Below are 22971 nucleotides of genomic sequence, written 5' to 3'. Positions count from 1 at the left end.
AGCTTAATATTGGGATGGGGGATGGAGGAGAAAGGCAGGCGAGCGATATATATCTTTCAACCCCTCCATCCTCCCAGGCACGTTGGGGAGGGTTGGGGTGAAGGCATTTCACAGTACGCCCAAGACATTTCAATAAAAATTTATTGAAACTTCAGTGACTTTTAAGGGGGGGGGGGGGGGAATACAGAAAAAAAATAGAAATAGCAAGAACTTCTCAACATTTATATAACACAAAATATACCTTCATTAGTTTTGGTTTTTCCTTTGAACCAGCTCTGAGCACCTGACTTTCAAGCCAAGAAAATATGCACTCACTCAAACAAAGACAACGATAAGCACAGTAGTAAAACTCCATCGTGGGGTTGGTTGGGGGTTTTGAGACACACCGAGGAAATGGGGTTGGGGGGGGAAATAATACAAAGTAAAGACACTCTCAGAATCTTCATCTTTTTCCTGTCTCTCAAGCCGCTGGAGAAGCCTGTTGTCGTGTGTATAACTTTCTGTTGATATCCTATACGGAAAGTAGCGCTTTGAACACTGAAGAAATCCAGGATTAAAAGCTACCGTGGCACATTGCCTTTCCTTTTAATCTTTCCTTCTTCATTTTTAAAGGTCTTTGATTAATTTTGCTTGTTTCTGCTTTGCCTTTTGCGTTCGGCTCCTTTACAAGAGGACGAGGTCAGGTTCGCTGGGGTGAACTCCGATTGAAAACGTGAGCCCTCAGAAACGGGGGGATTTCTCCTCTGGGTCGGGGTGTGTGTTTAAAGGAATTACGAACTTGAAATGAAAACGACTAAAAATAAAACCAGAAGAGGAACAAAAGAAGACGGCTGCAGTCGTATTTACAGAGATATGTACAGTGTCAATAAATTAAAGTTTAATTTCGAGTATTCATATTCCACGTATTTACAAGAGTTATCAAATAATTACATAAATACTTTGTTTTAATAATAGTGTCCGCTCTTTTCTTCTTCTCAGTATGTTTAAACCTTGTTATTGCATATACAATTAAAGAGGGAAAGCTGTGATAAACCTACAGTCACGCTAGAGGGTTGGAGATAAAATAAATTCACTTCTTTTTCTCTTTCCAACTACACTTCTTATTGTTGCTGCTACAGGGAGAATGGTTTAAGGTAGGTCTTATTTTTGTTGGTTTTTTTAATTATTATTATCAATAATATTTTTTTCCCTGGGATTTGAAACGAGCATTCAAAAAGAAACAAAACCCCACCGAAATAAAAAATAATACACCACCCCACCCCCCCACCCCCCCCCAAAAAAAAGCAGACTACTATGGAACATGCAAAACCAGCCACCGGCTGGCTCTCAGGCATCACAACGATATTTGAAACACACAGCTTCCCTTAATATTGACTAAGGGGGTTGTCGTTCACAACCCGCCCAGGAAACAACCGTTGAAGAACCGATATGCGAGTTACTTACACACTTCTCTTTTGGAAAGAAAAAACAAATCACTTCTCTTGCTTATTTTTTATCCATACGTTTGTTTTGATTTTTTTCCTTTATTTTTGCTTTAAGGTGTTTTTTTTTTTTCCTGTTTTTTTTCTTTTTTTTTTTTCCCCCGGTTTTTGGTTCATTTCGGGATTGTTTTTACACAGTTTAAAAACTCAAAATAAAAAAAAAAAAAAAAAAAGAAAGAAAAGAGGATGCCACAACCCCGCCGGTGACCCGGCCCGGCCAGGCCGCTCCCTGCGAGCAGCCTCCGACCCAGCTCTCCCACCCCGGCTCCACTCTCCCATCCTTAACCCTCTCTCCGACCCCCCCCGTCTCACCCCCTTCCCCTGCTTCACCAGATACCTTTTAGTTGATAAACGCGCATACAACACTGGGGGATTTTATATATTAAAAAACAAAAACAAAACCGAAACAAAATAAAGGGGAAGAAAAAGACAAAATAAAGGGGGGGGGGGGGGGGGTGTTAAAAAACCCCCAACGAAACAAAACCCAAACACTCGCGGGGTGGAGGATGTGGTTTCTTTCAAACAAAGTGCACTGCGAGACTGATTTGAAATGAGCTCCCGAAGGCGGTGGTGGTGGAAGGGGGGGTTACGGGGAGCCGCTGCGGGATCTGTCCTGCTTGGGGTCGAGCCCGCTGACCAAGCGCTGGATGTTCTGCAGTTCGCTGGTGGCCGCCTCCTTGTCGGCGCCCAGTTTCGGGGAGAGGGACACGGAGCCGGAGGAGAGGGTGGACGAGCGGCTGGTGAGGTCTGAGGCGGAGTCCAGGGGCACGGAGCCGGGGCTGGCTGCCAGCCCAGCCGCTTTACCCTCGCCGGAGCCGGCGGCCAGGCCGGGCAGGGCGGTGGTGAGGAGGCTGCTGCCGTCGGGCAGGGGCACAGGCAGCGGGTAGGGGCTGTAGCGGAGCCGCGGCCGCACGGCGCTGAGGAAGGGGTGCCGGTGCACCGAGCTGGAGGCGGCGCTGGAGGCGGCGGCCGCCGCTGCCATGTAGGTGTAGGGGTAGGGGAAGAGGCTTCCGAAGGGAGACATGGCCAGGCCCTGCGGGACGGGGGAGGAGAGAGAAGGGAAAGGGTTACGAGCCTGCACTTCTCCCCCCCTTCGGGGGATGCTCCACGGCACCCCACGCCGGCATCCCCGCCACACACACGCCACTGGGAGAGCTGAGAGCGGCCAAGCTGCTGCCCACGGGAGGGGATGCAGACCCACCCCCCCCCAGTGTCGAGGCCAAAACCATCCGGACCCCCGAGGCAGACCCTGCCCTGCACGGGGAGGTCGTGGCCCAATAGGGGCAAAATGAGACAAGGGACATGCTGTCTCCCCTCATCTTCTCTGCAGGGAGATTTTCTTTCACTGGGTGAAACGCTCCCAGGTACAACCATACACACCCCACCCTTCCCCCCGATGGGGTGGCCTCACTCCATAGAGCTGCTTGCTGGGCCAGGGGGGCTGCCAAGACAAGGGGGTGAGGGTAAAATGCTTGGCCCCGGTGCAGTGTCACAGGAGCTAGAGGACAACGGGGGTAGGGTGTGAACGGAAGAGCTCCGGGGGTTCACATTAGTGCCCTGCTGCCCCCCTTCCCCCGGGACCGAGCCCCCTTGCTCCGGGGTGGGGGTGCGGTACCTGAGAAGCCAGGACATGCTGCTGCAGATGGAAAGGCAAAGCAGCCGCCGATGCTCCCGAGAGTCCCTGGGCCGCTGCAGTGGCCATGACCGTGTTGTCCAGTCCCGAGACACCAGCGGATGCCCCGGAGACGGTAGCAAGCAGGGGGCCCATCCCGGCGGCCATGCCGGAGAAAGCCCCCCCCATGGCGAACTGCCCCGGGTGCAGCAGCAGCGGATGCCCGTTCCCCAGCGGGTTGAAGAACTGCTGGCCGGCCAGGGCAGGGGGAAAGCCGAGGTTTTGCAAGTGTCCCTGGCTCAGGTGGGCCGTGCTGTCGGTCTGGACAGTGAGGGGGGCAAAGGGTTCTTTGCCCAGCAGCCGGTTCTCATCTACTTTGGGACCATCCCTGAGGGGGCTTTTCAGTTCCTCGCTGCTCAGGCTTCCCCCCCGGGTGCTGGAAGAGATTGTAGCCGGGCTGTGCCGGGAGTCCGGAGGGGCTTTCTCCGTCCTCTCTCGGCTCCGACTCCCCGCTGAGTCACTGTGGAAGAAGTGGCTTTTAGAGGGGCTGCCCCCCTTCTCCCGGGGGTCGTCTCCCGCAGCCGCGGCGGAGCTGGCGGGCGCTGGGGTGGTGGCTGTGGTCGTGCTGATTTTGCTCGTCTCGTTGGCTTCTAGCAAGGGATCGTCTTTGCTGTCTGCATCGCTGTCTCCCTCGCTGGGACAGAGATCTGCAAGACAAAGGAAGCCCGGGGCTGGGATCCGGAGCTGCACGTCCCTAAATCCCCGTCGGGCTGGGGAGGGGGGCAGAGAGACTTCCTGGCCGGCCAGAGATTTAGGTGTAAATACTTCCTTTTACTATGATTATTCTATGTATAAATAAATACACCCCCTACTCCTACCCTTCACCCTATCCAAGCCAAGCCCGAGTTTTACCCAGCGCAGCAAAACTGGCTGCAAAACAAAGCAGCGGCCCTAAGGAGGCCCTCCTCCAGGAGGCTGAGGGTTTTAGGGGGGGGGATGGCTGCCTGGGGTATCAGCACCCCCTCAGCCCGGGAGCCTCCTGGTTGCTGAAGAAGCAGTGAAGCGGTAGGGTCGGCTCCGTTCCCCCAGCAGGGCTGGAGGGCCTCGGGGATGCCTCTTCCAAGAACTTTTCCGAAGTTTTCAGCCTTTGTAACACTCAAACATTGACCACGGGCGCGCACACACGCACAGAACAGCCTCCATCACCCCCTTCCTCCTCCTCCTCCTCCCTAAACGCGTGCATGGCTTCGCTGGATTCCTCTGCACTTCATCTCCCAGTTTCAGCGCCCCAGGTGCGAAGCTCTGGTTTGCTTTTCGGGTCCCCTCCCAGCTCCCCTCCCCTTCTCTCGGCAGGACTTTAAACAAACGAGTAAAGCAACAACAAAAAAGAGGTTGTTTCCTCCTCCCCCTGCTTCCCCCCCCCAAACCCCTGGATGGATTAATACATGGGAGAGAGCTGCAGACAGCTCCCAACCCAGCACGGGAGGAATCGAGGGTGACTTTTCTATAACAAAGTTCGGGACTGTATCCAGGGGAAAGATCCTTCCTCTAATAACAGATTCAGAGAGGAATATTAATGGAGTGACTCCAGTTTTGAACTTTTGCCCCGTGGTCTGTCTTTGCTCCCTTGACTTGGAGCTGGCTCCTTTCTGAACCAAGGAGGGGAGGAATGAACGTGCAGCAGTGGGAGAGGGAGGCCGGGGGAGAGGGAGAAGGTGAGAAACAGTGGGGAGAGAGAATGAGAGAGGAAAAGAGGGGTAAAGGGAAAGACAGAAGGAAAAGAAGGAAAGAAGGAGGAGGAAAGAAGGAAAGAAGGAGGAGGAAAGAAGAAAAGAAGGAAAGAAGGAGAAAAGAAGGAAAGAAGGAGAAAAGAAAGGAGGAAAGAAGGAAAGAAGAAAAGGAGGAAAGAAGAAGGAGGAAAGGAGAAAAGAAGAAGGAAACAGCAAGAAGGACAGAGAGGGGAAAAGAAAAGGGGCCAAAAAGAGAAATAAGCTAGAAGAAAGAGAACACAATAAAAAGAGAAAACAGAAAAGAAAAAGGAAAGGAATGAAGGACCGTGGGTGCTGGAGGGCAGCGGTACAGGCTGGGATCTGTCCCCTGCACACAGAGCCAGGGCCCAGGCTCTCCTCGGGAGGGACCTGGGGGCCACAGCTCTCACCTTTGAGGCTGGAGGTGCCGACAGCAGGTACGGCGGGGCAGGAGGACTGAGCGAAGCACTTGAAGGCCGTCTGCTCGTTGGAGGACTCATCCGAGGTGGGGTTTTCCTTCTTCTGCCTCTCGTCGTACACCCGCATGGATTGCAGGGTCAGCTGCTTCCTGTGGGCACAATGCACCCGCTGGGAGAGCAGACCCCGGGACCCCCCCAGGAGCCCCATCCCTTCCCCAATCCTCTCGAGTTCCTATTTGGGGATGACTAGGGGAATGAAGGGCCAAGGTCCCCTCGAGGGGGGAATGCCTTGGCTGCTAATGAGAGGAGATTTCTTGGAAGCAGTGAGCAGCTCCTCAGCAAAGGCAGATATTAAAGACAAGAGGCGGAGGGGAGAGGGAAGCATTCCCTGGAGATTAGCTTTTAAAAGGCGAGGATGTTCCAGAGATATGAGCCATCTTAATGGTTGCTAAGATTGCTAGGAAGTGGTTATTTTGTTAGGCACTTTATGTAATCTTTTCACCAACAATTAACCCAGAGTAAAAATCTATTTATATTTAGAGAGAAATTAGAAATCATTTCCGTCCTGTGGCTCCAGCGTTGGCTCTATTTTCACACTGGCGGACACAAGGAGCTGGCATGTGTGTATGTGTGTGTGTGTGTGTGTATGTGCACCGGGCTCAGGGCTAGGTAAAGAGAAAGGCCTCTTGTTTTACATTACATTTCCAAGCCCCCCCCTTTTTTGGGGGGGGGGGAAAGCGGGATGGGTGGTTGTTAAAAAAGAGGAATCAACAGATTTATTCATTATCTAAACTTGAGTGCAAATGGCTAAAATAAAAACAAAATAAAGACATATCCCCCATCAAAGAAAACAAAAATCATCCCTTTCCCTATTTTTTCCATGATTAAAAATGGAATTCTGGAGTCCATTAAAACAAGTCCTGTTCATCTGTCTACCTGAGGCACAAACTGCATCCTGCTGCTTTCAGTAAAAGGCAGAGATTCTTTCATCATCAATTACTTCCATATTCACCAGATACCTCTGTCACAACAGTTTATTTACATGTTTCTCCTCCATATATTAGTCTTTTCAATACAGTCCCCGGGAAAACACCAGAGATGGAGCCCACGATCAGCTCTGCCCTCACTTCTCCCTCTTTCCCAGTCCCTCATACTATAATGTAATATTCCCTCTCAAAAAATTAAGGAAAACTTATTTCTCCCGTGATATCTGCTTAATAAACCACCAGCCCTTTGGCAAGCCATTCCCTGCGCCATGAAAACAAAAAAAAAACCCATGGAAAGCAGGAAAGAATTCCCATGCAATCAGCTTGGCATGATTAACGCCAAGATCCTTATGAATTTTGGCGGGGGGACTTGTGGTTTGGAGGCAAGGCGAGGTGATTTTGACCTCTGCTCGAGTTCTGAGCTTTACCCACAAAACCCCAAAGAGGCGCCTCTATATAATCTATCCAGACTCACCTTTTTTCCCTCCTTCCATTGCCGGTGTCCCGAAAACCTTTGGCAAAGGGATTGTTGTCAATTTTTAACTGAGTGATCTATAGGATGAAGAGAAATAAAAACAAATAGGTAGGGGGTTGGGACAGAAATAAGGAGATTTTGTGTTAAAAACCAGCAGCAAAGAGACCTCTCTCCCCAGTTTCCCCAGTGCCTGCAGGATCCCGGCAAGAGCAGGATGGGAAGGGGTAGAGACCCCTGTTTTTTCGTGTGAATGTCTCTTTTCCCCAGCCAGTTTGGACGCAGCTCATCCCCAACCCCCTGTCAGGGCTGGCCAGTGACCCCGGGCTGCGGTGGCAATGAAAGAGCCCCGTGTTGCTGCCACCGCATCGGAATTAATTGAGCTGTGCAATGCGATCCATGCAAGTTATGCCTGTGCTTAAAACTCTTTAAATGCCATAATTAAACCGCAAAGGATTCATGCCCACCCCATCCCCCTTGCTATAATAAAATACTTTATATAATCGCATTATGCTCCGCGTGTGTGTTGGGGCACTGGGGGTGCCAGGAGCCAGTTGATTTTTGGGGGCAGGGGGTTGGTAGTACATAAGTTTTCCGGTGGATGCTTGGGGTTTTCCTCGGGATTCAGGGAACGACTGTCTCTTCATGAGTTTGGAGGGACTGGGGGGGTGCAGGACACCCCGTACCCCTGCATACAATGAGCGGAAGCTGATTCAAAGCCCAGCCGGGGCTCCCGTGGTTATAATGGGATAAGGACAACGGGAGTCGGGATGCCCCACTCCCGGTTCCAGACCAGGCTGAAAGTGCCGCAATCCCCCCCAATCTGAGGGCAGAGCAGGACACATAAAAGCAAATCCCTGTCTGCAGCTGAGCACTGGGCAGGACCGGCACCGGCCACCGCGTTACTACCACCTCCCCCCCCTCCTCGCTTCCACCCGGGATCAGCAAAGAGCAGGAAAACCCACTGCTAAAACTCAGCAGGAGTTTTAATGCAGGTGATCCCGGCCGTGCCTTCTGACCGGCCGGCGATGGCTCCCGCCACTCCCGCACGCCGCTTTCCAGGCGATTTCATGGCAATCAGACAACTATGCTCATTTCGGTCCTTCAACCAAGCCGGCCCCAGCTGACAGAGCGGGGCGAACAGCCCTGCTGATAAGTCCCAAAGCAAAGTCTACTCTCTGTACACACATTTTCTTTCCATTTCCTTGCAAGCGCCCGACCGCAGAAATAGAGGAAAATAACCCGAGCCCCCGAGGGAGAAGCAGCTTTTGGGAAACGAACGGTAGAAGGGATGGAGTCGCCCCTTTTCACTCCTTAATACTGAAGGATGTGAAGGGGCAGAGAGAGGGACGGGAAGCTGCAGCGAGTGGGCGCTGCACATCCAGACCCTCCGCGCTTAATGCACACGCATGCAAAGTTATAATTTATAGAGAGGAGGAAAAAAAAATCAAAGCCCCTTTTCTGGCTCTTTCCCTTCCTTCCACTTGACTTAATTATCATAAATTCACCATTTGCCACTCTCCCAGATATACCACCTTGGTCGCAAGCGACAATAAACCAGCAGAAACGGGAAGGCAGCGGCCGCAGCGCTGCAAAACTTTCTCACACTGGCTCTTTCAGACCTCGCAGCTAAATTCGAGCGAGATAGCCCTCTCTGATCAGAGCATATTTCTGCACCACAAAAAATAATAAAACACTGCAGGATGCAAGAAAAAAAATCATAATATAATAATAATAGGAACCAGACGTGCGCTCCAGCCTTATTGCCAATTGCTGTTAAAGGAGCTAAAACAGCACAAAGGCCAGGAAGAATTACAAAATCTCCAGCCCCGCTGCTCTCCCCCTCTGTCTTTCGACACACGGAGCTGATTCTCCCCCCCCCCCCCTTTTTTTTCCTTTTCTGAAGCATCTTAGATCAAATTCACACCGAGAGCAGCGATCGCGATCCCCTACACCATCCTACCTCTTTCCACATACGGGGGAGCGGTACCGGTGAAATAAAAAGGTTAAGAACCCTAAACAGCCTCCCCAACCCCCCAGACCTCCCTTTTAATTGCCTTTCCCGAGGTCAGAACTAGGAGGGTGCCCTATCCCCTCCCCCGGCGCCTTCCCGAAGTTAGATCCAGGAGATTTAGGGGGAAAAGATGAGGAGAGGACGGGGGGGGGAGAAGGGAGAAGAGCGGGATGGGCTTCGTGATTTTTAAGGGAGCAATGCAGAATAAAAGTTCTCTTAAAAGCCAAAACACGTAAAACAAATCCATTCTTAATCTCCTTACCTTATCATTCTGGTATGCGGTCACTGCGATGAATTCAGTCTCCGGGAAAACGTAGGTCCTGAACGTGCTATAGGGAAGCTTGAGAATATCGTTGGCTCGGACGATGTGGAACCGGGGCTGGTACTTGTGCATCGAGTTTAAAATGGTCTGAGGGTGGGGGAGCAGCGCCAGGCAGCAGAGAGCAGAGAAGGTGGCGGGGGGGGGGGGGGGAAGAAGACGGTCATCAGGAGCAAGCACCCCCGCCTCGCACTTCCCCCCCAGCCACCGGCACTTTCTCCTCCTAATTTGCCTTCCCTCTCCTTCCTCCACTCACTCCTCCTCCCCGCCGAGCACACTCCAAACACACGCACACGCCTTGCAGCAGCCAACAAAAAGCACTGACAGCTCCAGCTCGCCGGGGTTAGGCTCATCCGCTGGCCCTTTCGGAGGGGGAAAAGGGAGGGAAAAATCCCAGCATAGCTCTCCTAGGAGAGGGGGAGAAAACTGCCTCGGCTCGGGCCACAAAGTGCTTTTGATTTCGAAGTGAAAGAAACGAAAAACGAAATAAAAATCAAACCCAAGTGAAAAAGCAGCAGCAGCTACAACAGCAACACGACCACGAGAGCCTTGGCTTGGTCTAATTGCTCGCCCCAATCCACTTAAGGCCTTCTGCGAAAGGCAAAAATGTATCGTCTAATCAAATCACAGCCAGTAAATGCAATCTTCGGCACATTAGAGATCCCCCGACCGCGGTCACCACCAGCAACCCCCGACTCCGAGGCGGAGGCTTGCCCAGGAACAGAAAGAAATGGCAAGGATCGTCAGAGCACTTATCAGCAGGTTTGTTTGATTTCACTCTCAGGGTAAGTTTTTATCTCTGCACACCCGGTAAATGTAAAGGAGTGGATAGACATGAATGGGCAACTTGACCTCTGATTTTGGTCCCTGTTTATTTTCACTCCGGCTTGCTTTACATTACCCAGATTAATATATATTTAAATGTTTGCATACTTAGGCCTTTAAGCCCTTTATACACACACACATATCATTTTCCTATGCTTAAAAAGCGTGATCGACTTTATTAAATAAAATAAAATAGATATAGAAAGTCACCACAGCTCTAACAAATACCCAGTTGCACTGTGCTGGGAATATACCTCTCTAAAGTTAATGCTGAATGGCACAGAGAGGATACAGGATAAACTCGACCGTTTCACCCTGACATTAGGAGCACTAAAAATCAGGGAATGCTGTAAACCAGGCCGAAGCGCGTTATTCCCCGTTTCCCTGCCACGGGAGCTGAGGGCCCAGCTCTGGCTGGAGCAGGGGGTCCGGAGGTAAAGGAGGAGGCAAAGCAAAGGGGAAAAGGCACTTACAAATCCGTGCTTGTCAGAGATGTTGTTAGTGAGCTTCAGCTTGTGAAAGGTGACGACTTTGGACATCCATTGTTCGCCGGTGGCCGGGCTGTCCGGGTGGATGTACATTCTCTTTGGCATTTCAGGGTCAGCTTTCCCGGCTACCATCCACCGGGAATTATGGAATTTGTACCTACAATCATCCGCCGCCACAATATCCATCAATAAAATGTACTTGGCCTTTTTATCCAGTCCAGTGCATCTCACTTTAAATGGAGGAAACATTCTCCTATGGGCAGAGAGGGAAGGGGTTGGGGGGGGTGTAAAGAAAAGACAAGACGAAAATAAAACATAGTTAATTACAGCGTTTAAAGAAGCTCCTGATTCTCAGTAGCTCTTCTATCAAGCAATGGCTTCAGCTCGAAGGAGCAAAAAGCCTCCCCCCCTCCTCCGCCCAAAGCGAAACGGTTGCTCAAACGCCTCAAAGTTTCAGGAGAAAATGGTCCCTGGGATCGAAGCAGAGAGGAAGAGGTCCGTGTTCCTTAGGAATCTGCAGGCGCCTTCCCTCTGCCACTCCTGAGCCCGCAGAGCCTCAGCTGGGGCTCTCGGCTCTGCCTTTATTTTCCTGCTAAACAAAGAAATGCGAACAGCTCGCACCTATTCCGCATGATTCTGACCCAATCCACCGGTAGGGAAGCGGAGAGGGGATGTTTTCACTTTACAGAAGAGGAGGAAAAATAAAGCAGCCCCTTCGGTTGAGGCGGACAGGGCAGCTGCGGGGCTCCCCGCCGCCGGGGACAGTCCATGGTGTGCGGGGGGCTCCCCGCATCCCGCACCGCACTACCCGGCCGGGCTCCGAGGTGCAACAGGATACCACAAATTTGCTGTTTATTATATCGAGCGGTTGGCATTCAGCGATCTCAACTTAAAAGGAAACACATGACTTTGGAACACGTAAGAGCGTTTAACACCGGCCGAGGCTTTCGCGCAAAAACTTCTGGACCACAATTAACACAGGAAAACTTCGGGAAAGCAGTAAAAGGGGCGAGGGGGGTTTTAGTCTTCCCCTCCTTGCTGCTCTTAGTTTGGTTTTTCTTTCCCCTGAGCCTGCAATTGGTGCCCTGCAAGGAGGTGAAACTCCAGCAAGGCAGCAGAAGGCCATCTAAGAAGACTTTTCAGGAGTGGCTTCCTCGAGTCATTTTCCTGGCAAATTACACGCGAATTGTTTAGGAGGTTTCTAATAAAGTCCCTTAGAAAAACACCCGGGTGCAAAGGGGGTTTTCCCCCCTCTGTGTCATCCCTGCGATAGGTAGAGTTGTAAAAGAGAGCAGATGTCAACAGAAAAAGGGATTTCAGGTGGGTAAAGCTCTAAAAGGCAGAAGCGAGGAGCATGGACGAGCCGGGTGGATTCATTCATTCCCGGGAGAAGGTTTCACGACCGTAGGGACGAGAGCTACGGGGCCGGGACCGCTGCGTGCCTTTGGCAGCTTTTTGTGCTTTTCCAGCTAGAATTAGTCAGCACAAATGCACGCCTAGATCCCAGCAGAGAGAGGCATAAGGGAAGCGACAGATAAGCCGAACCTATCTGCCCTCCTGCAGCTCCTGCCTCTCCAGCAGCGAGCTGCCGCTCCAAAGTATTTTTCCTTCATTCCCCCTTCTTTTTCCTGAAGGAAGAAAACCTACGTGCAGCAGGGCTGAAATCAGGCCGGCTCCTTTTCCAAACCCAAGTGATTTTCTTTCTGCTCCCAGTTTTCCCCAAGTAGCATTAAGCTACTGAAGCACGAAGGGTCCCTCTCGCTGAGCAGGGCCGGTTCGTGGCGGAGCCTTTCCCCGCAGTGTTGCTGCCCGAGCTGGGCTCGGATTTTTGGCTGCCTAAAACTTCACGTAATTCCAGGTGAAAGGAGTTTTATGGAGAAAGCCGCCGGTGAAAGAGCCTTGCTCTGGAGCAGCTTGGTGGGGTGCTCAGGGACTGAGGGGTGAGGGAGAGGGGTGGAAACAGAAGAAAGACGCAAACCCCCGACCCAGACCTACCTTCCCGATTTGGTAATCACCATCTCCGTGCCTCTTTTATGGAATTGCTCCCAAAGTTCTTTGGCTTCCAGATGCACTTTCGGATCATCTTCCACCTCTTCTTCTGGCTCCAGAGTTTTTAAAGGCCTCAAATGGGCTGCTGCCTGGTGACCCAGGGAAGAAAAGGGGATACCAGTCTCTGCAGCCCCCACTAACTGATCCATGATGGGTTTAGCCAGAGCCCCGGGAAGGGAAAGAGCAGCCGCCCCGTTGGGAGGCAAAGCCAGAGCCGGGAAGAAGGGAGGCTGATGTCCCAACACAGCGCTCATGGCAAAGTCCGGTGCCCGGTGCGGTAAAAAAGGATGATAAGCCATGCTTGTCCCAGGGATTACTGGATCTCTCATCGGTATATTCATCCACTCCACTCCTCGGTCTTCCTACTGCTGGAGTAGTCCCGGAGTGGTTTCTAACAGCACATCATGAAGAAGAAAAATTAAGATAATAACAATAACAGCAAGAAAGCACCAAAAAAAAAAAAATACAGGGTGGGGGGAAACAAGCTCTAGACAGCACAGTACATGGGGGAGAGGCAGAACTTCTACAGCCTACCACTTCCCGAGCCGGGGCACATCCCCAGCCCTCGGGACAGCGGATTAACAGGATTGTTCATTATTAGTCCTGCTTTTTTTGTCTTCGGTCTCTGCGGTTTGCCTTTCTCTTTTTGTGTATGTGTGTCCTGAGTGGAAGTCCTTGCACTGGAAAAGAAACGCCGAAGAAGGGAAGGGGTGGGGGGGGAAGAAAAATCCACCGGGTTCGCTGTCTGCTCCTGTTGCCGCAGAAGGGCTGGACAAGCCGAGATCCCCCTTTTTTTTTCTTCTTCTTCTTCTTTCTGTGAGTCTCGATCCCCCGTCTCTTCTTTCGTGGCGGAGGGTGACGGCTCGAAGCTGGGTTTTCTTTTTGGGTGGCTGGCTCTTCCCCCCCCCTCCCCCCCACCCCTCCACCTTTCCTCCGTACGGTCAGGCTGCAGAGCAGAGGCTGGGAAGGGAGGGAAAGCAGAGAGAAGAAAACAAACCCACCCCCCCTTCGCCGGCCGAGGAAGGCTCCTGAGCAACCTTCAGCAGGAAAAACTTGTAGGGAAATCTCGGTTTTGCCTCGCCTTCCCCCCTCTCCAAGAAGGAGCTGGTCAGGGTGCCCTGATTTCCATCAGGATCTCTTCTTTCTTTCACCCTCACCCTCTTCCTTTTCCTTTTCCTTTATTTTTTTTCCCTTCTCTTTCTCTTTCACTCTACCTTAAAAATAAAAAAAATCTGGAATAATTATACTCCTGTCTCCTCTCCAGCACCACTCCAGCAAAGGAGAGAGGGAGAAAGAGAGGGAAAGAGAAAGGAAGGGGGGGGGGGGGGGGGGAAGAGAAAGAGAGGAAAAGAGAAAGAGAGGGAGAGAGGGAGAAGGAGCCTCTCAGCTCTGAGAATTCCCTGTGAGTCTGTGCTCTGCGTGCACCAGATTGTATGGATGTGTTGTGGGTTACAAGGGAGCTGGAGCCTCCTTGATTGGCTCTTTGACGCTTTCGGACCAATTGTGAGGCTCCATAGGCGTGGTTTTGACAGGTCGAGTGGAAGGGGGACAGAGCCGAGTTATAAAAAGAAGGTGTCGGAAACTGTAACGCTGCAGCAAAGCATCACTAGTACTCCGGGCCGTGTGAATATGTCAACATGATCAGAGGGGAGGGCGCAGGCAGCGCCGGGGAGGGCGGCCGGCAGCACCCGCCTCCTGGGGGGGGTTGGGGGGGGGGGCTCTTGGGGGCCGCCTCCCCCCCAGCCCCGGCTCCCCGCGATGGCCGGCCCGGGTATTTCCAGCGCTCTCTCCTCTGCCCGCCTGCCCCGGTAGGAGCTTCCCAAGCAGCGGCTGCTGGAAGCACTGGAGAAGCGGCGAGGGCACGCCGGGAGTTGGGATGGGAGGGGGGGGGCTCCATGCATGGTGGTGGGGGTCCGGCTTTGGGTGCCCCCCCCTCCTCCGCCGCACCGTACCCCAGCTCTGCCTCGGCCCGCAGAAAGAGGAGGACGCACGGTGCGCTCCCCCCGTGTCCCGGAGCTCCGGACCCACCTCGGCCGGCCGCAGGCCCCATAGCGCTGCACGCCCATCCCCGCCGCGTCGCGGCTGCCGCCGGTCCCCGCAGCCACCGGGGTTGGTGTTCGTCATCCCCCCCAACTCCCGTTGCGCCCCCCCCCTCCAACGGGAGAGTTGGTTTCTTTAAACGAGACAGGACCTCTAGGCCGGGGGCCCGGAGCTTTCCTTCCCCCCACAAATCTGGGGGTGAGCTCCGGGGGGGGGGGTTGGGAGCCGGCCCGGGGGATCGCTCCGCGGGTCCCGTCCCCCCCCCCGCCTCGGCTCGGGGCTCGGCTCCGGCTGCTCCGGCTGCCGCGGCCGCCGTTATTATTGTTGTGAGCGGCTGCAGGCTGCAGCTCGGAGAGCAGGGGCCGCAGCTCGGCTCAACCCCGGGCCTGGCTGCTGCAAATCCATAGGGAAGGTTGAGGGGGAACGGCTGGAAAACGGGATTTTATTTCTTTCTTTTTGTATTACGCCTTTTTCCCCCTTTTCTTTCTGTGGCGCTGACGATTAAGGCCACTCGGCTGGCACCGGCGCCGAGAGGGTTACGCTCCCACACCCCTCCTCTTCCATGAGGTGCGCGGGGAGGAGACGGGAAGTGCGGCTTTCCCTGCGCCCGGGCCGGGGCAGGGCCGGGGCAGCGGCGGGCGGGGGGGCCCATCCGTGGGTTGCCCCAGTGCCCGGACCCTCCTGGAGCCAGCCACCCCCCCTGGGAAGGCATCACGCGTGGGGCTGCGCCGGCCCCACGGAGAGGGAAGAAAGAGCCAGGCAGGATCCGCTTGGGAAGTTTATGGTGGTGGTGGTGGGGTGAGGACAGTGCAGAGGGGAATTGCGGCTGGGTGGGTGCAGTGGGTAGTGGGGGCAGTGGGCATGGTGGGCACGGGGTGCCCACGGGTGTCAGGAGGGATATCCCAGCGCTGGGAGGTGCCGAGTCATCTCCCCATCACCTCCCCCGCCTCTCTGGGGGTAGCTGTGGGATCTCCCGACACCCCCATCCTGCTTTAAAAAGGGAAGCTAATCCTCCGGGAGCGAAGCGGCGGAGCGCGGGGGCCCGGCGCTGGCTGCGCGCAGATGGGAGCGGAACCTCTAAAGTGATTAGCTCTTCTAACATTGCATTTTTGACGCACATGGTTAAGAGCGCTTGGCGCCAGCTTGGTGAAGTCCCTGTAGTATCCAGCGTCTAGGATCGCTTTGCATTCACCAAAATATCTCCCCTTTGGTCGAGGGTGGGGGTGGATGGAGAAAAGAGGAGGAGGGAGGAAAGGAAGCGGGAGTAATGCGTTCAAAGAGGATGGAAGGGGGGGGAATCTGATGTGTTTCTCGAAGCCAGCAGCTTGGCTACCCGCGCGGCGCTCGGCTGCGCTGTGCAGCTGGTTATCAACCAAGGCAGCGAGTCTCTCCAGCCTCTGCTCGGAACCGGTTCTCGGGCCCGGTAGGACCTCCCGAACCCTTATCCCTTCCCTGCACCAGCGCCCGCAATAAACGGCCGGCGGCTTTCATAAGTTTGCCTCAATTTGCCTCAACCGGGCCCCGGGGACCAGGAGGTTCCCGACCAGGACACTCGCAGCCGCTCCCAGCCCCGCCGCTCCCTTACCCCCGCGCCCGCCCCGCCGGTGCGCTCCCTCGGCGGCGCGGCAGAGGCCGGAGCCGCTTGCAGCCCTCCGCTCCTGTTCCGCGCACCTTGCGCCGCGCTCCGCACCCACCCGCGGAGGAAAATAAAGTGTTTTGCCGCTTATGATTTCCAATTTCAGCGTCTGGCTAATGGCGTGCAAACTTCCGCCAGTTCCGAGTGACCTCCCCGACGAAGCCCCCTGGAGACTCGTATTATGAAGGGAGGCTGCACTAATCTAAGATCAAAAGCGGGAAGGTGCGAACAGTCTTTGTCTCCCTTCGGCCGCCTCATTCCCCCTTCTGTGTGTGATAAATCTACCCTGGCGCCGACTGCGCGCTGGATGATTAATTTGCAAGCAAACAAAAGGGACCTGATGGCCAGCCATCTTAGTTAAATATTGGCCAGTGCTTCCAGCTACTTGTTAGCCGCCTCTTTGCCAGAAATAAAGACGCGAGGCAGAGAAATAAATAAATAAGGAGGCCCGCAGAAATAGATGGCGAAGAGAAGTGGAAAGAGGGGATAAAGGAAAAACAGAGAAAAACAAATGAAAATAAGAAAGAAGAGGTCAGTGCTGCCGAGGCCAAAGGGCCGGGAGCGGGGCGGAGGTGGGAATGGGGCTGGTCGCAGAGGAGGCAGGGTGATAGCACGCTGAGATAGCCGACTGCCCCGCGCCTCCCGGGCCGTCTGCAGGCTGGGCTTGCACCAAGGCCGACGCTATCTTGGCTCTTCAAAGAGGCATGAAAGGTCTCCGCTGTCTCCCCGGAGAGCGGCCAGGCCGGGGCTCTCTAATCTCCGAGCACAAGAGCTAAAGGCGGGGAGAGGGGAGGCTCCCACCTTCCCCAGCTCCCCTGTCGCCAGCACCTCGCTGGGTTTTCCCTGGTTCAATCCAGGCCGGAGGGAATGCGGAGTTGGCCAGACCATGGGCCTTTGGTGGTGGAGCGGCTGGGAGAGCCCCGCTTGCTCAGATTTCACCCTCCTAAGCAACTTTTAGCGTTTACACGAGAGCTCGGGGCGTGCAGCTAGCCTGCCCCGTGTGTGTGTGTTGGAGGTGTGGGAGGAGAGAGGCTCTGGCTCTCTCCCGGTGGCCTGAAGAGCCAGCTGGAGGAAAAGGAGGCAAGAGGAAAATAAAGGCAGCCCAGCTTTCGGGGCCCACACGTCCTCTCCCAGGCCTGCGGGAGCAGCTCCGAGGCGTGTGTGCATGCGTGGATGGGCTGTGAAAGCGCTCCACGGCCTCTGTGTGTGTGTACGTGGAGATGTTTGTGTGCGGGGTGTACGACCGGGGAGGGGGATTTGTGCCCTGGGGAACACCACAAATCCCTGTTCCGACAGCAAACCCCGAGGTGTCCCTTGCACCCACTGCGTGTGCTGGGTGCCCTACTAAAGAGAAGCTCTGGTGCGTGGTGAGCAGGGCCAACACGCACAACGTAAATGGGGTTTTGCATCCTACTCCTGCATTTCCTTATCACGCTGTCTGTCCCCAGCAACCCCAGGGGCCCAGACCCATCCTTCCTGCCAGCCGCCCCGTACCCTGCAGGATTCATCCTTCTCCCCTCCCTCCCTTTCCCCCGGCGACGCAGCCTCTGCTCCGGCTCCAGCCCTTCGGAAGGCAACACCCCACCGTGGCTGCGCTGTGTTTATGCGAAGTGAAAGGCAGCGGGCTGGTTTACTTTGGCAGGTTTGCAGTAAATACCGGCTGGAGCACGGGGGGCATCTGGCGAGTGGCGATTACACACTTCTGCCGGGGAAAACTTCCCAGCCCTGAGCAGGCCCTTCCCCAACCCAGCAAAAGGTGTCAGTAAATGCGGGCCGTGTTGACGCAGCTCCATCCCAGAGTGGCACTGCAGGCCACAAATGTAATGAAGCAGGTCCCTTAGGGAGCGAGTCTATATACTTGGACTGTATAAACTGTTATGGACAGTGGGGGGGCTCACTACTGCAGTTCTTTGCCTTTCCTTTGGCAGAGCTCTTCTTCCAACTAGCAGTTGAATCTCACAGAAAGTGTGGCCTGAAAACTGCAAAATAACCTGCCTGAGTCCAAAAAAGCATTAGAAATAGCAAGAACAAGGAACCCCACATCTCTCTCTGAGCAGGCTGGGCCCCATCGTGTCCAACCACAATCAAAGGGGCTGTTCCCATCTCTTCGAACAGAAGTAGGGGGGAACAGGGAGGGTCAGGTCCTCTTCCCAATGCAGCTGAGCTCAGGGCTCTGCAGGACCAGGGGGAGCCCAGGACATGCCTTGCACATGCCCTGTTGGAGCATCGGTGGAAAAAGACAGGAAGGCACCCTCTGAAGAGGTTTCTCACCCTCTGGCCCTCACTGGGATATGATGATAGCTGCTCATGTATCCAGCATGGCCCAGCTCAGAGCACAGCAGCACTGGCCATGGCAGAGCTGCCCTGGGGTCAGGCAGCACTGTCCACTCCAGGCCAGGGTCACTTCAGCCCTTGGATCCTTGCTCCTCCTGAGCCATCCTGGCCTGGCCCAGCTCCCAGTGGGAGCCCACACATCAGGGCTCCAAGATTAAGATTATGATTTTTAGCCCCCTTCAACAAACATCACTCAGGCTTGGATCACTGCCCCTGCCCTGGTTGCCCCCCTCCTCACAAGACCTGTGATCGATCACCTCGCCCCTGTCCCCAGCCAGCTCTGATGCTCTTCAGTTGCTTCTACCAATAGGGAAAGAAAATAAAGGAGCACCTAGAGTCAATTCCTGCAGCTTCTCCTTCACCTCCCAGTCAGGCCCTGCGTCACTGGCCCAAGCACTTCAGGGCACAGCGAGATCTGGGGCTGGTCTTCTCTCTGCGGTTTGCCTCTCTTTTACCCTTTTCGAGCTGGTTTTGCACTATTCTGCTTTTCCTTGCCACAAAGAATCACCTGCAGCCCCAACAGCCCTTTCCACCCCCCCTGCAGTCTTCTTGCTCTCACCAGTGTGTGGCTGGCAGAGGTGAAATGAAAGCTCCCTCCCTCGCCCTCTTTACACCCATTTTTATGCTTCCACCAGTTTTGGCCGAGCAGAAATTGTACATGGAGTTCACTATTTGGATAAGAGTTTCTCTTTTTAATAGCCAGGCATATACATACACTTTGCTGCTCAGGGAGCAGCACTAATTGTCGTTTCCTACAGTCAAACAGATCTATCTTTTCAATGCTGTCTTTGTGTGCCTGCATAAGAGGGAGAAAGAGGGAAGGAGTGGGTACACTTATTCAGTCGTTTAAACACACGCACACCACGCCACCAGGACCGAGGAGGGACGGGTCCTCCCGCAGCAGCCCCCCGGGATGCGACATTGGCCCCCCCCCTTCTCCCCCCAGACCCCGTCGAACAAGGCACCGGAGAGCACCCGGGGAAGAACCCGATTTTATCTGCTTTGCCCATCGACCGTGTTTTTAAACAGCCCCAAACCGGAGCCTTTCCCATCTCCATCCCCGCCTCCCAGGGTCTGCTCTGCGTCCCCTGGGGCTGCGGAGTGGTGCTGGAGCCAGGGCGGTGCTGAGCCCCGCCGGGCTCACGGTACCACCGGTCACAACGATGTCACCGGCTCACGGTAGACGCCGGGTTGCATCAGAGCAAGGAGGGGATCCGGGAGCCCCTGGCACCGCTGCTGACACGCACTTTACTCCCGTTTTCTTGGAGATGCCACCAAGACACCCGGCCATCGATTGATACCTCGGCCCCGGGGGGAGCTGGGGAGGGGGGACACACCAGCTGTTGCAAAAGGACATGGTAAATCTAATAGGGGCTGCTGTCAATAGAGAAATGACAGAGAAGAAGAATCGGCTTCTTAAAGCCTGCTGAACTAACACTCATCATGTAGCCGCGGACACGTATTCTCCATCGCAGCCTGGTATCCATTACTATTTTCCTTACTAGGTTTCAATTAAACAGAGCCATAACCCCACACGCACACCCCAAGGCAGGAGACACATGAAAGAGAAGAAGAGGCAACGGACAACTGCTGCCTGGACGCGACGTTTGTTCCCTCAACGTGCCCGAGCGGATCCACCGCGGCCCGAGCCGGGCCGAACCGAACCGAACCGTGTCCCCATGGGGCTGCCGGCCCCCCGCCGGCATCACCCCCTCCCCATCAGCCTCTCTGCCCGCGGGACTTCAAAACCCGCTAAAAGCGGATGTTCCCGGCGCATTTGGGTAGCGAGGAGCTCCGGCTTGCAGCAGTGGGGGACCCACGGGGTGACCGTGTCCCCAGTAATTGCATTTCATTTCATTCTTTGTCCTCTGAAACAGAGCCCAAACCATCCCCGGCGCAAAAGAAAAAAGAAATCTACAAACCCCACCGCTTTTACAGGGGAGGAGGGAAGCGCTTTATTTTTCCCAATGCCTCAGTGAGGAGTTTTGGCAGCGGCTGGGAACGTGGGGTTTTTTTCCCCTCCTCTGCAGCTTCTCTGTATGTTTGACCTCTGGCATCTGCTTGCGCAGGGCGAGGGAAGGGCTTCACGCCCCTGCCCTCACACGGGGGCTGCAAAAGGCAGCCGAAATGTGCCCCTTCCGCCCTGGGAAACTTTCGGGGTACGCTGAAGAAGTTGGCCGCTTCGGCTAGCCTGAAGGTGACACCCGACGTGCAGGGCAAGAGGCTGCGGGCTCCATCCGAGCGGCACTCCAGAAGATGGTGTTGGAAGGAGAAAGCCGTCTCCTCCTTCCCTATCGCTCCCCGACTCTCCCTGCTGCAAGGGGACAGCTTCCCGTTTGCCCGTGACGGGGGTAGCAGGTCCCTGCGGCTTTGGGGGCTCCGGTCCTCCCTGCCGACAGCTCCCGGCACCTCGGGGCACCAGCAGCCCGCTGCGCCGCACCAAACCGTTCCCTTCTCTACATCCACGCAAGATCCAGCAAATCCATAGATCATTCCCGTGGGGAGCACAACAATATGAATATATTAATAATAATAAATAAAGAAGGGGGGGGGGCTCTTCTCTGTCTTTAGGGAGCGGGAGGTTTCTGCAGCGCTGTTTTATTTCAGTTCGGTATTTTGAACAAACTTCAGATTGATTTCCGGAAAGCGCAAACGCGCACACATGGGAAAGTGAAAAAACCGGTCCTTCGAGGTCATCTGAGAAGGGGAGACGGGATCTGTATCCCCCCCCCCCCCCCCGAAAAAAAAAGAGTAACAGAAGGGGAAAGATCCCATGTTTTTATAGTTTAAAAGTACTTTGAATTATTTGCTTTTAATGGCACACGTGGCTGCAGAAAAGACAGGCTCTGCTTTCGATCTTGCACTTGCTCCTCGCTTTTCTCTACATATGTACGTGTATGTACACACATCCATAAGCTTTCCAGCCCCCACTTTCATAGCCAGGTTTCTCTCTCTCCCCGTCCTCCACAACCCTTTTCCCCTGGACCAAAACCAAGTCCCAGGCCACTCTTGCTCCTGCTGTAATTACTCTTCTGCTGGGATTCAGAAATCCGGGCAGAGCCGACTTCTGCCGCAGCGTTTTTCTGGAGCAGCAGGAGTGTTGTGAGAATTTATTAAACCCAGATGATGCGGGAGTTGGGGCAGACGGAAAACATTTCCAATTAAAGCCGAGCGGAGCAGAATAGAGCCAAGCTTCGCCTCGCAGGTGTAAACAATATTTGTGCAGCTCTCGCTCCGCTTCCCGGAGGGGATTCTTCCCCCTCCTGTGACGGGGATTAGGGGGCAAAGGTTTGGGGTTTTGCTGGAGCACCACCGGGCTCACCCCTGCCCGACGCCGGGCTCCGCTCTACATCGCGGAGCATCCTTCTCCGCGGTCGATGCGCGCCTGAGCGGCTCGGTGCCTGCAGTCCTCCCCAGAGCCACCGGTAGCCACCGCCGACCCCTGATATATCCCTTCTCACCTGTAGCTGTAGCCGCTTCTTTAATGGCATGGGCTGAAAGGGAAGCTAAAAAAGCTCACAAGCGGGCTCCGAAAAGCCGCGGAAGAAATTATTTCAGTTAGAAGGAAGATAGGCGGCTGGGGCAAAGTAGACGGGGAGCCGGGGCATCACTTCTTGATCCCTTGGATAAGAAAGGGAATGAGCTCCCGGCGAGTAGAGCCACTTTCTCCCCACTTTGGGACCAGTTCTTGGGTGGTTTGGGGGCTTAAATGCAGCCGGGAAAGTGATTCCCGGTTCATCGAGTGCATTCAGGCTCCCAAATCACCTCGGGGGTCCTGAGGGCCACCCCACCAAAACAACTTTTTCCTCGTTAGAGTGAGGCTTGACACACGCTCAGGGTTTCTGGGGTTGCAGTCTAAATACGGGAGAAAAGCATTAATGAACGTTTAATCCGTGTTTTCTTTAAACACCATTAGGACAACTGTCCGGATCCCAGGCCAGGGGAAAAGGCTGTTCAGTGGAGACAGGAAGGCGACGGGCTGGAAGGAGAAGGGGGGATTTTAAGAGCGAATAAGTGGGTGCACCGTGTATGGAGCTCACCTTCTGTAAAGACAAGGCGTGATTAATGCCCGCCACTTGTGGAGCCGTTTGCCTTTGCCCTGGCGCGGGCTGCAGAGGCAGCACGAATCCTGTTGCTCTTCCCCTCGACAGCGAAGTGAGCAGAGCATATTGTGAAAGACTGCACGCTGGGACGGGGGTGGGAGAGGGGAATCAGTGGGAGAAAATAGGAAAGAAAATACAAGGCAAGCCCGTCCCCAGAGCTGAAGTGGGCAGAGTATTACATGTACAAACATCCAAACAGGATTGGAGCAGTACAAAGCGTCGGAAAATCCAGAGCAGCCACATAAAAAGAGAAGTTAAGTAGGAAGTGGTGTAAAAGTGTTGTCATTTATTTTGCCTTCCCTTACAGATGTTCTGCATAAAGCCGTATCTTAACGAGAGAAGGGAGGGAGGGAGGGAGCAGACGCCGGGTGAGCCAGGGGGGTCCCCGCCGAGGGCCAGGCTCACCCCGCGGAGCGCTCCGCGGGCTCCGGCCACGGGATGGCGC

The 22971-nt window shown here is 54.4% G+C and overlaps 1 protein-coding gene across 3 annotated transcripts; it reads right to left on the bottom strand.

Annotated features, from left to right (window-relative positions):
* Nucleotides 1-1891: 1891 nt before the first annotated feature.
* On the bottom strand, nt 1892-16368 carry TBX3 (T-box transcription factor 3). Of its 3 annotated transcripts, none has more exons than XM_061370541.1 (8): nt 16039-16368; nt 12360-12804; nt 10350-10617; nt 8995-9141; nt 6722-6798; nt 5252-5409; nt 3097-3800; nt 1892-2514 (listed from the first exon to the last, which is right to left on the bottom strand). In XM_061370541.1, the coding sequence occupies exons 2-8, from the start codon at nt 12752-12754 to the stop codon at nt 2068-2070; spliced, it is 2196 nt and encodes a 731-aa protein (XP_061226525.1). In that variant the 5' UTR covers nt 12755-12804; nt 16039-16368; the 3' UTR covers nt 1892-2067. The 3 variants fall into 3 exon arrangements, with proteins under 3 accessions (XP_061226525.1, XP_061226524.1, XP_061226523.1); XM_061370540.1 differs by lacking the exon at nt 16039-16368 and adding an exon at nt 13415-14453; XM_061370539.1 differs by lacking the exon at nt 16039-16368 and having other exon boundaries at nt 12360-14453.
* Between the last annotated feature and the right edge of the window lie 6603 nt (nt 16369-22971).

Source organism: Neopsephotus bourkii, unplaced genomic scaffold, assembly GCF_033783945.1.
Source record: "Neopsephotus bourkii isolate Nb327-2 ecotype Australia unplaced genomic scaffold, CSIRO-AGI_Nbou_v1 NB_1542, whole genome shotgun sequence".
NCBI classification, from domain to species: Eukaryota; Metazoa; Chordata; class Aves; order Psittaciformes; family Psittacidae; genus Neopsephotus; species Neopsephotus bourkii.
This window is presented reverse-complemented; position numbering and strand designations above follow the sequence as displayed.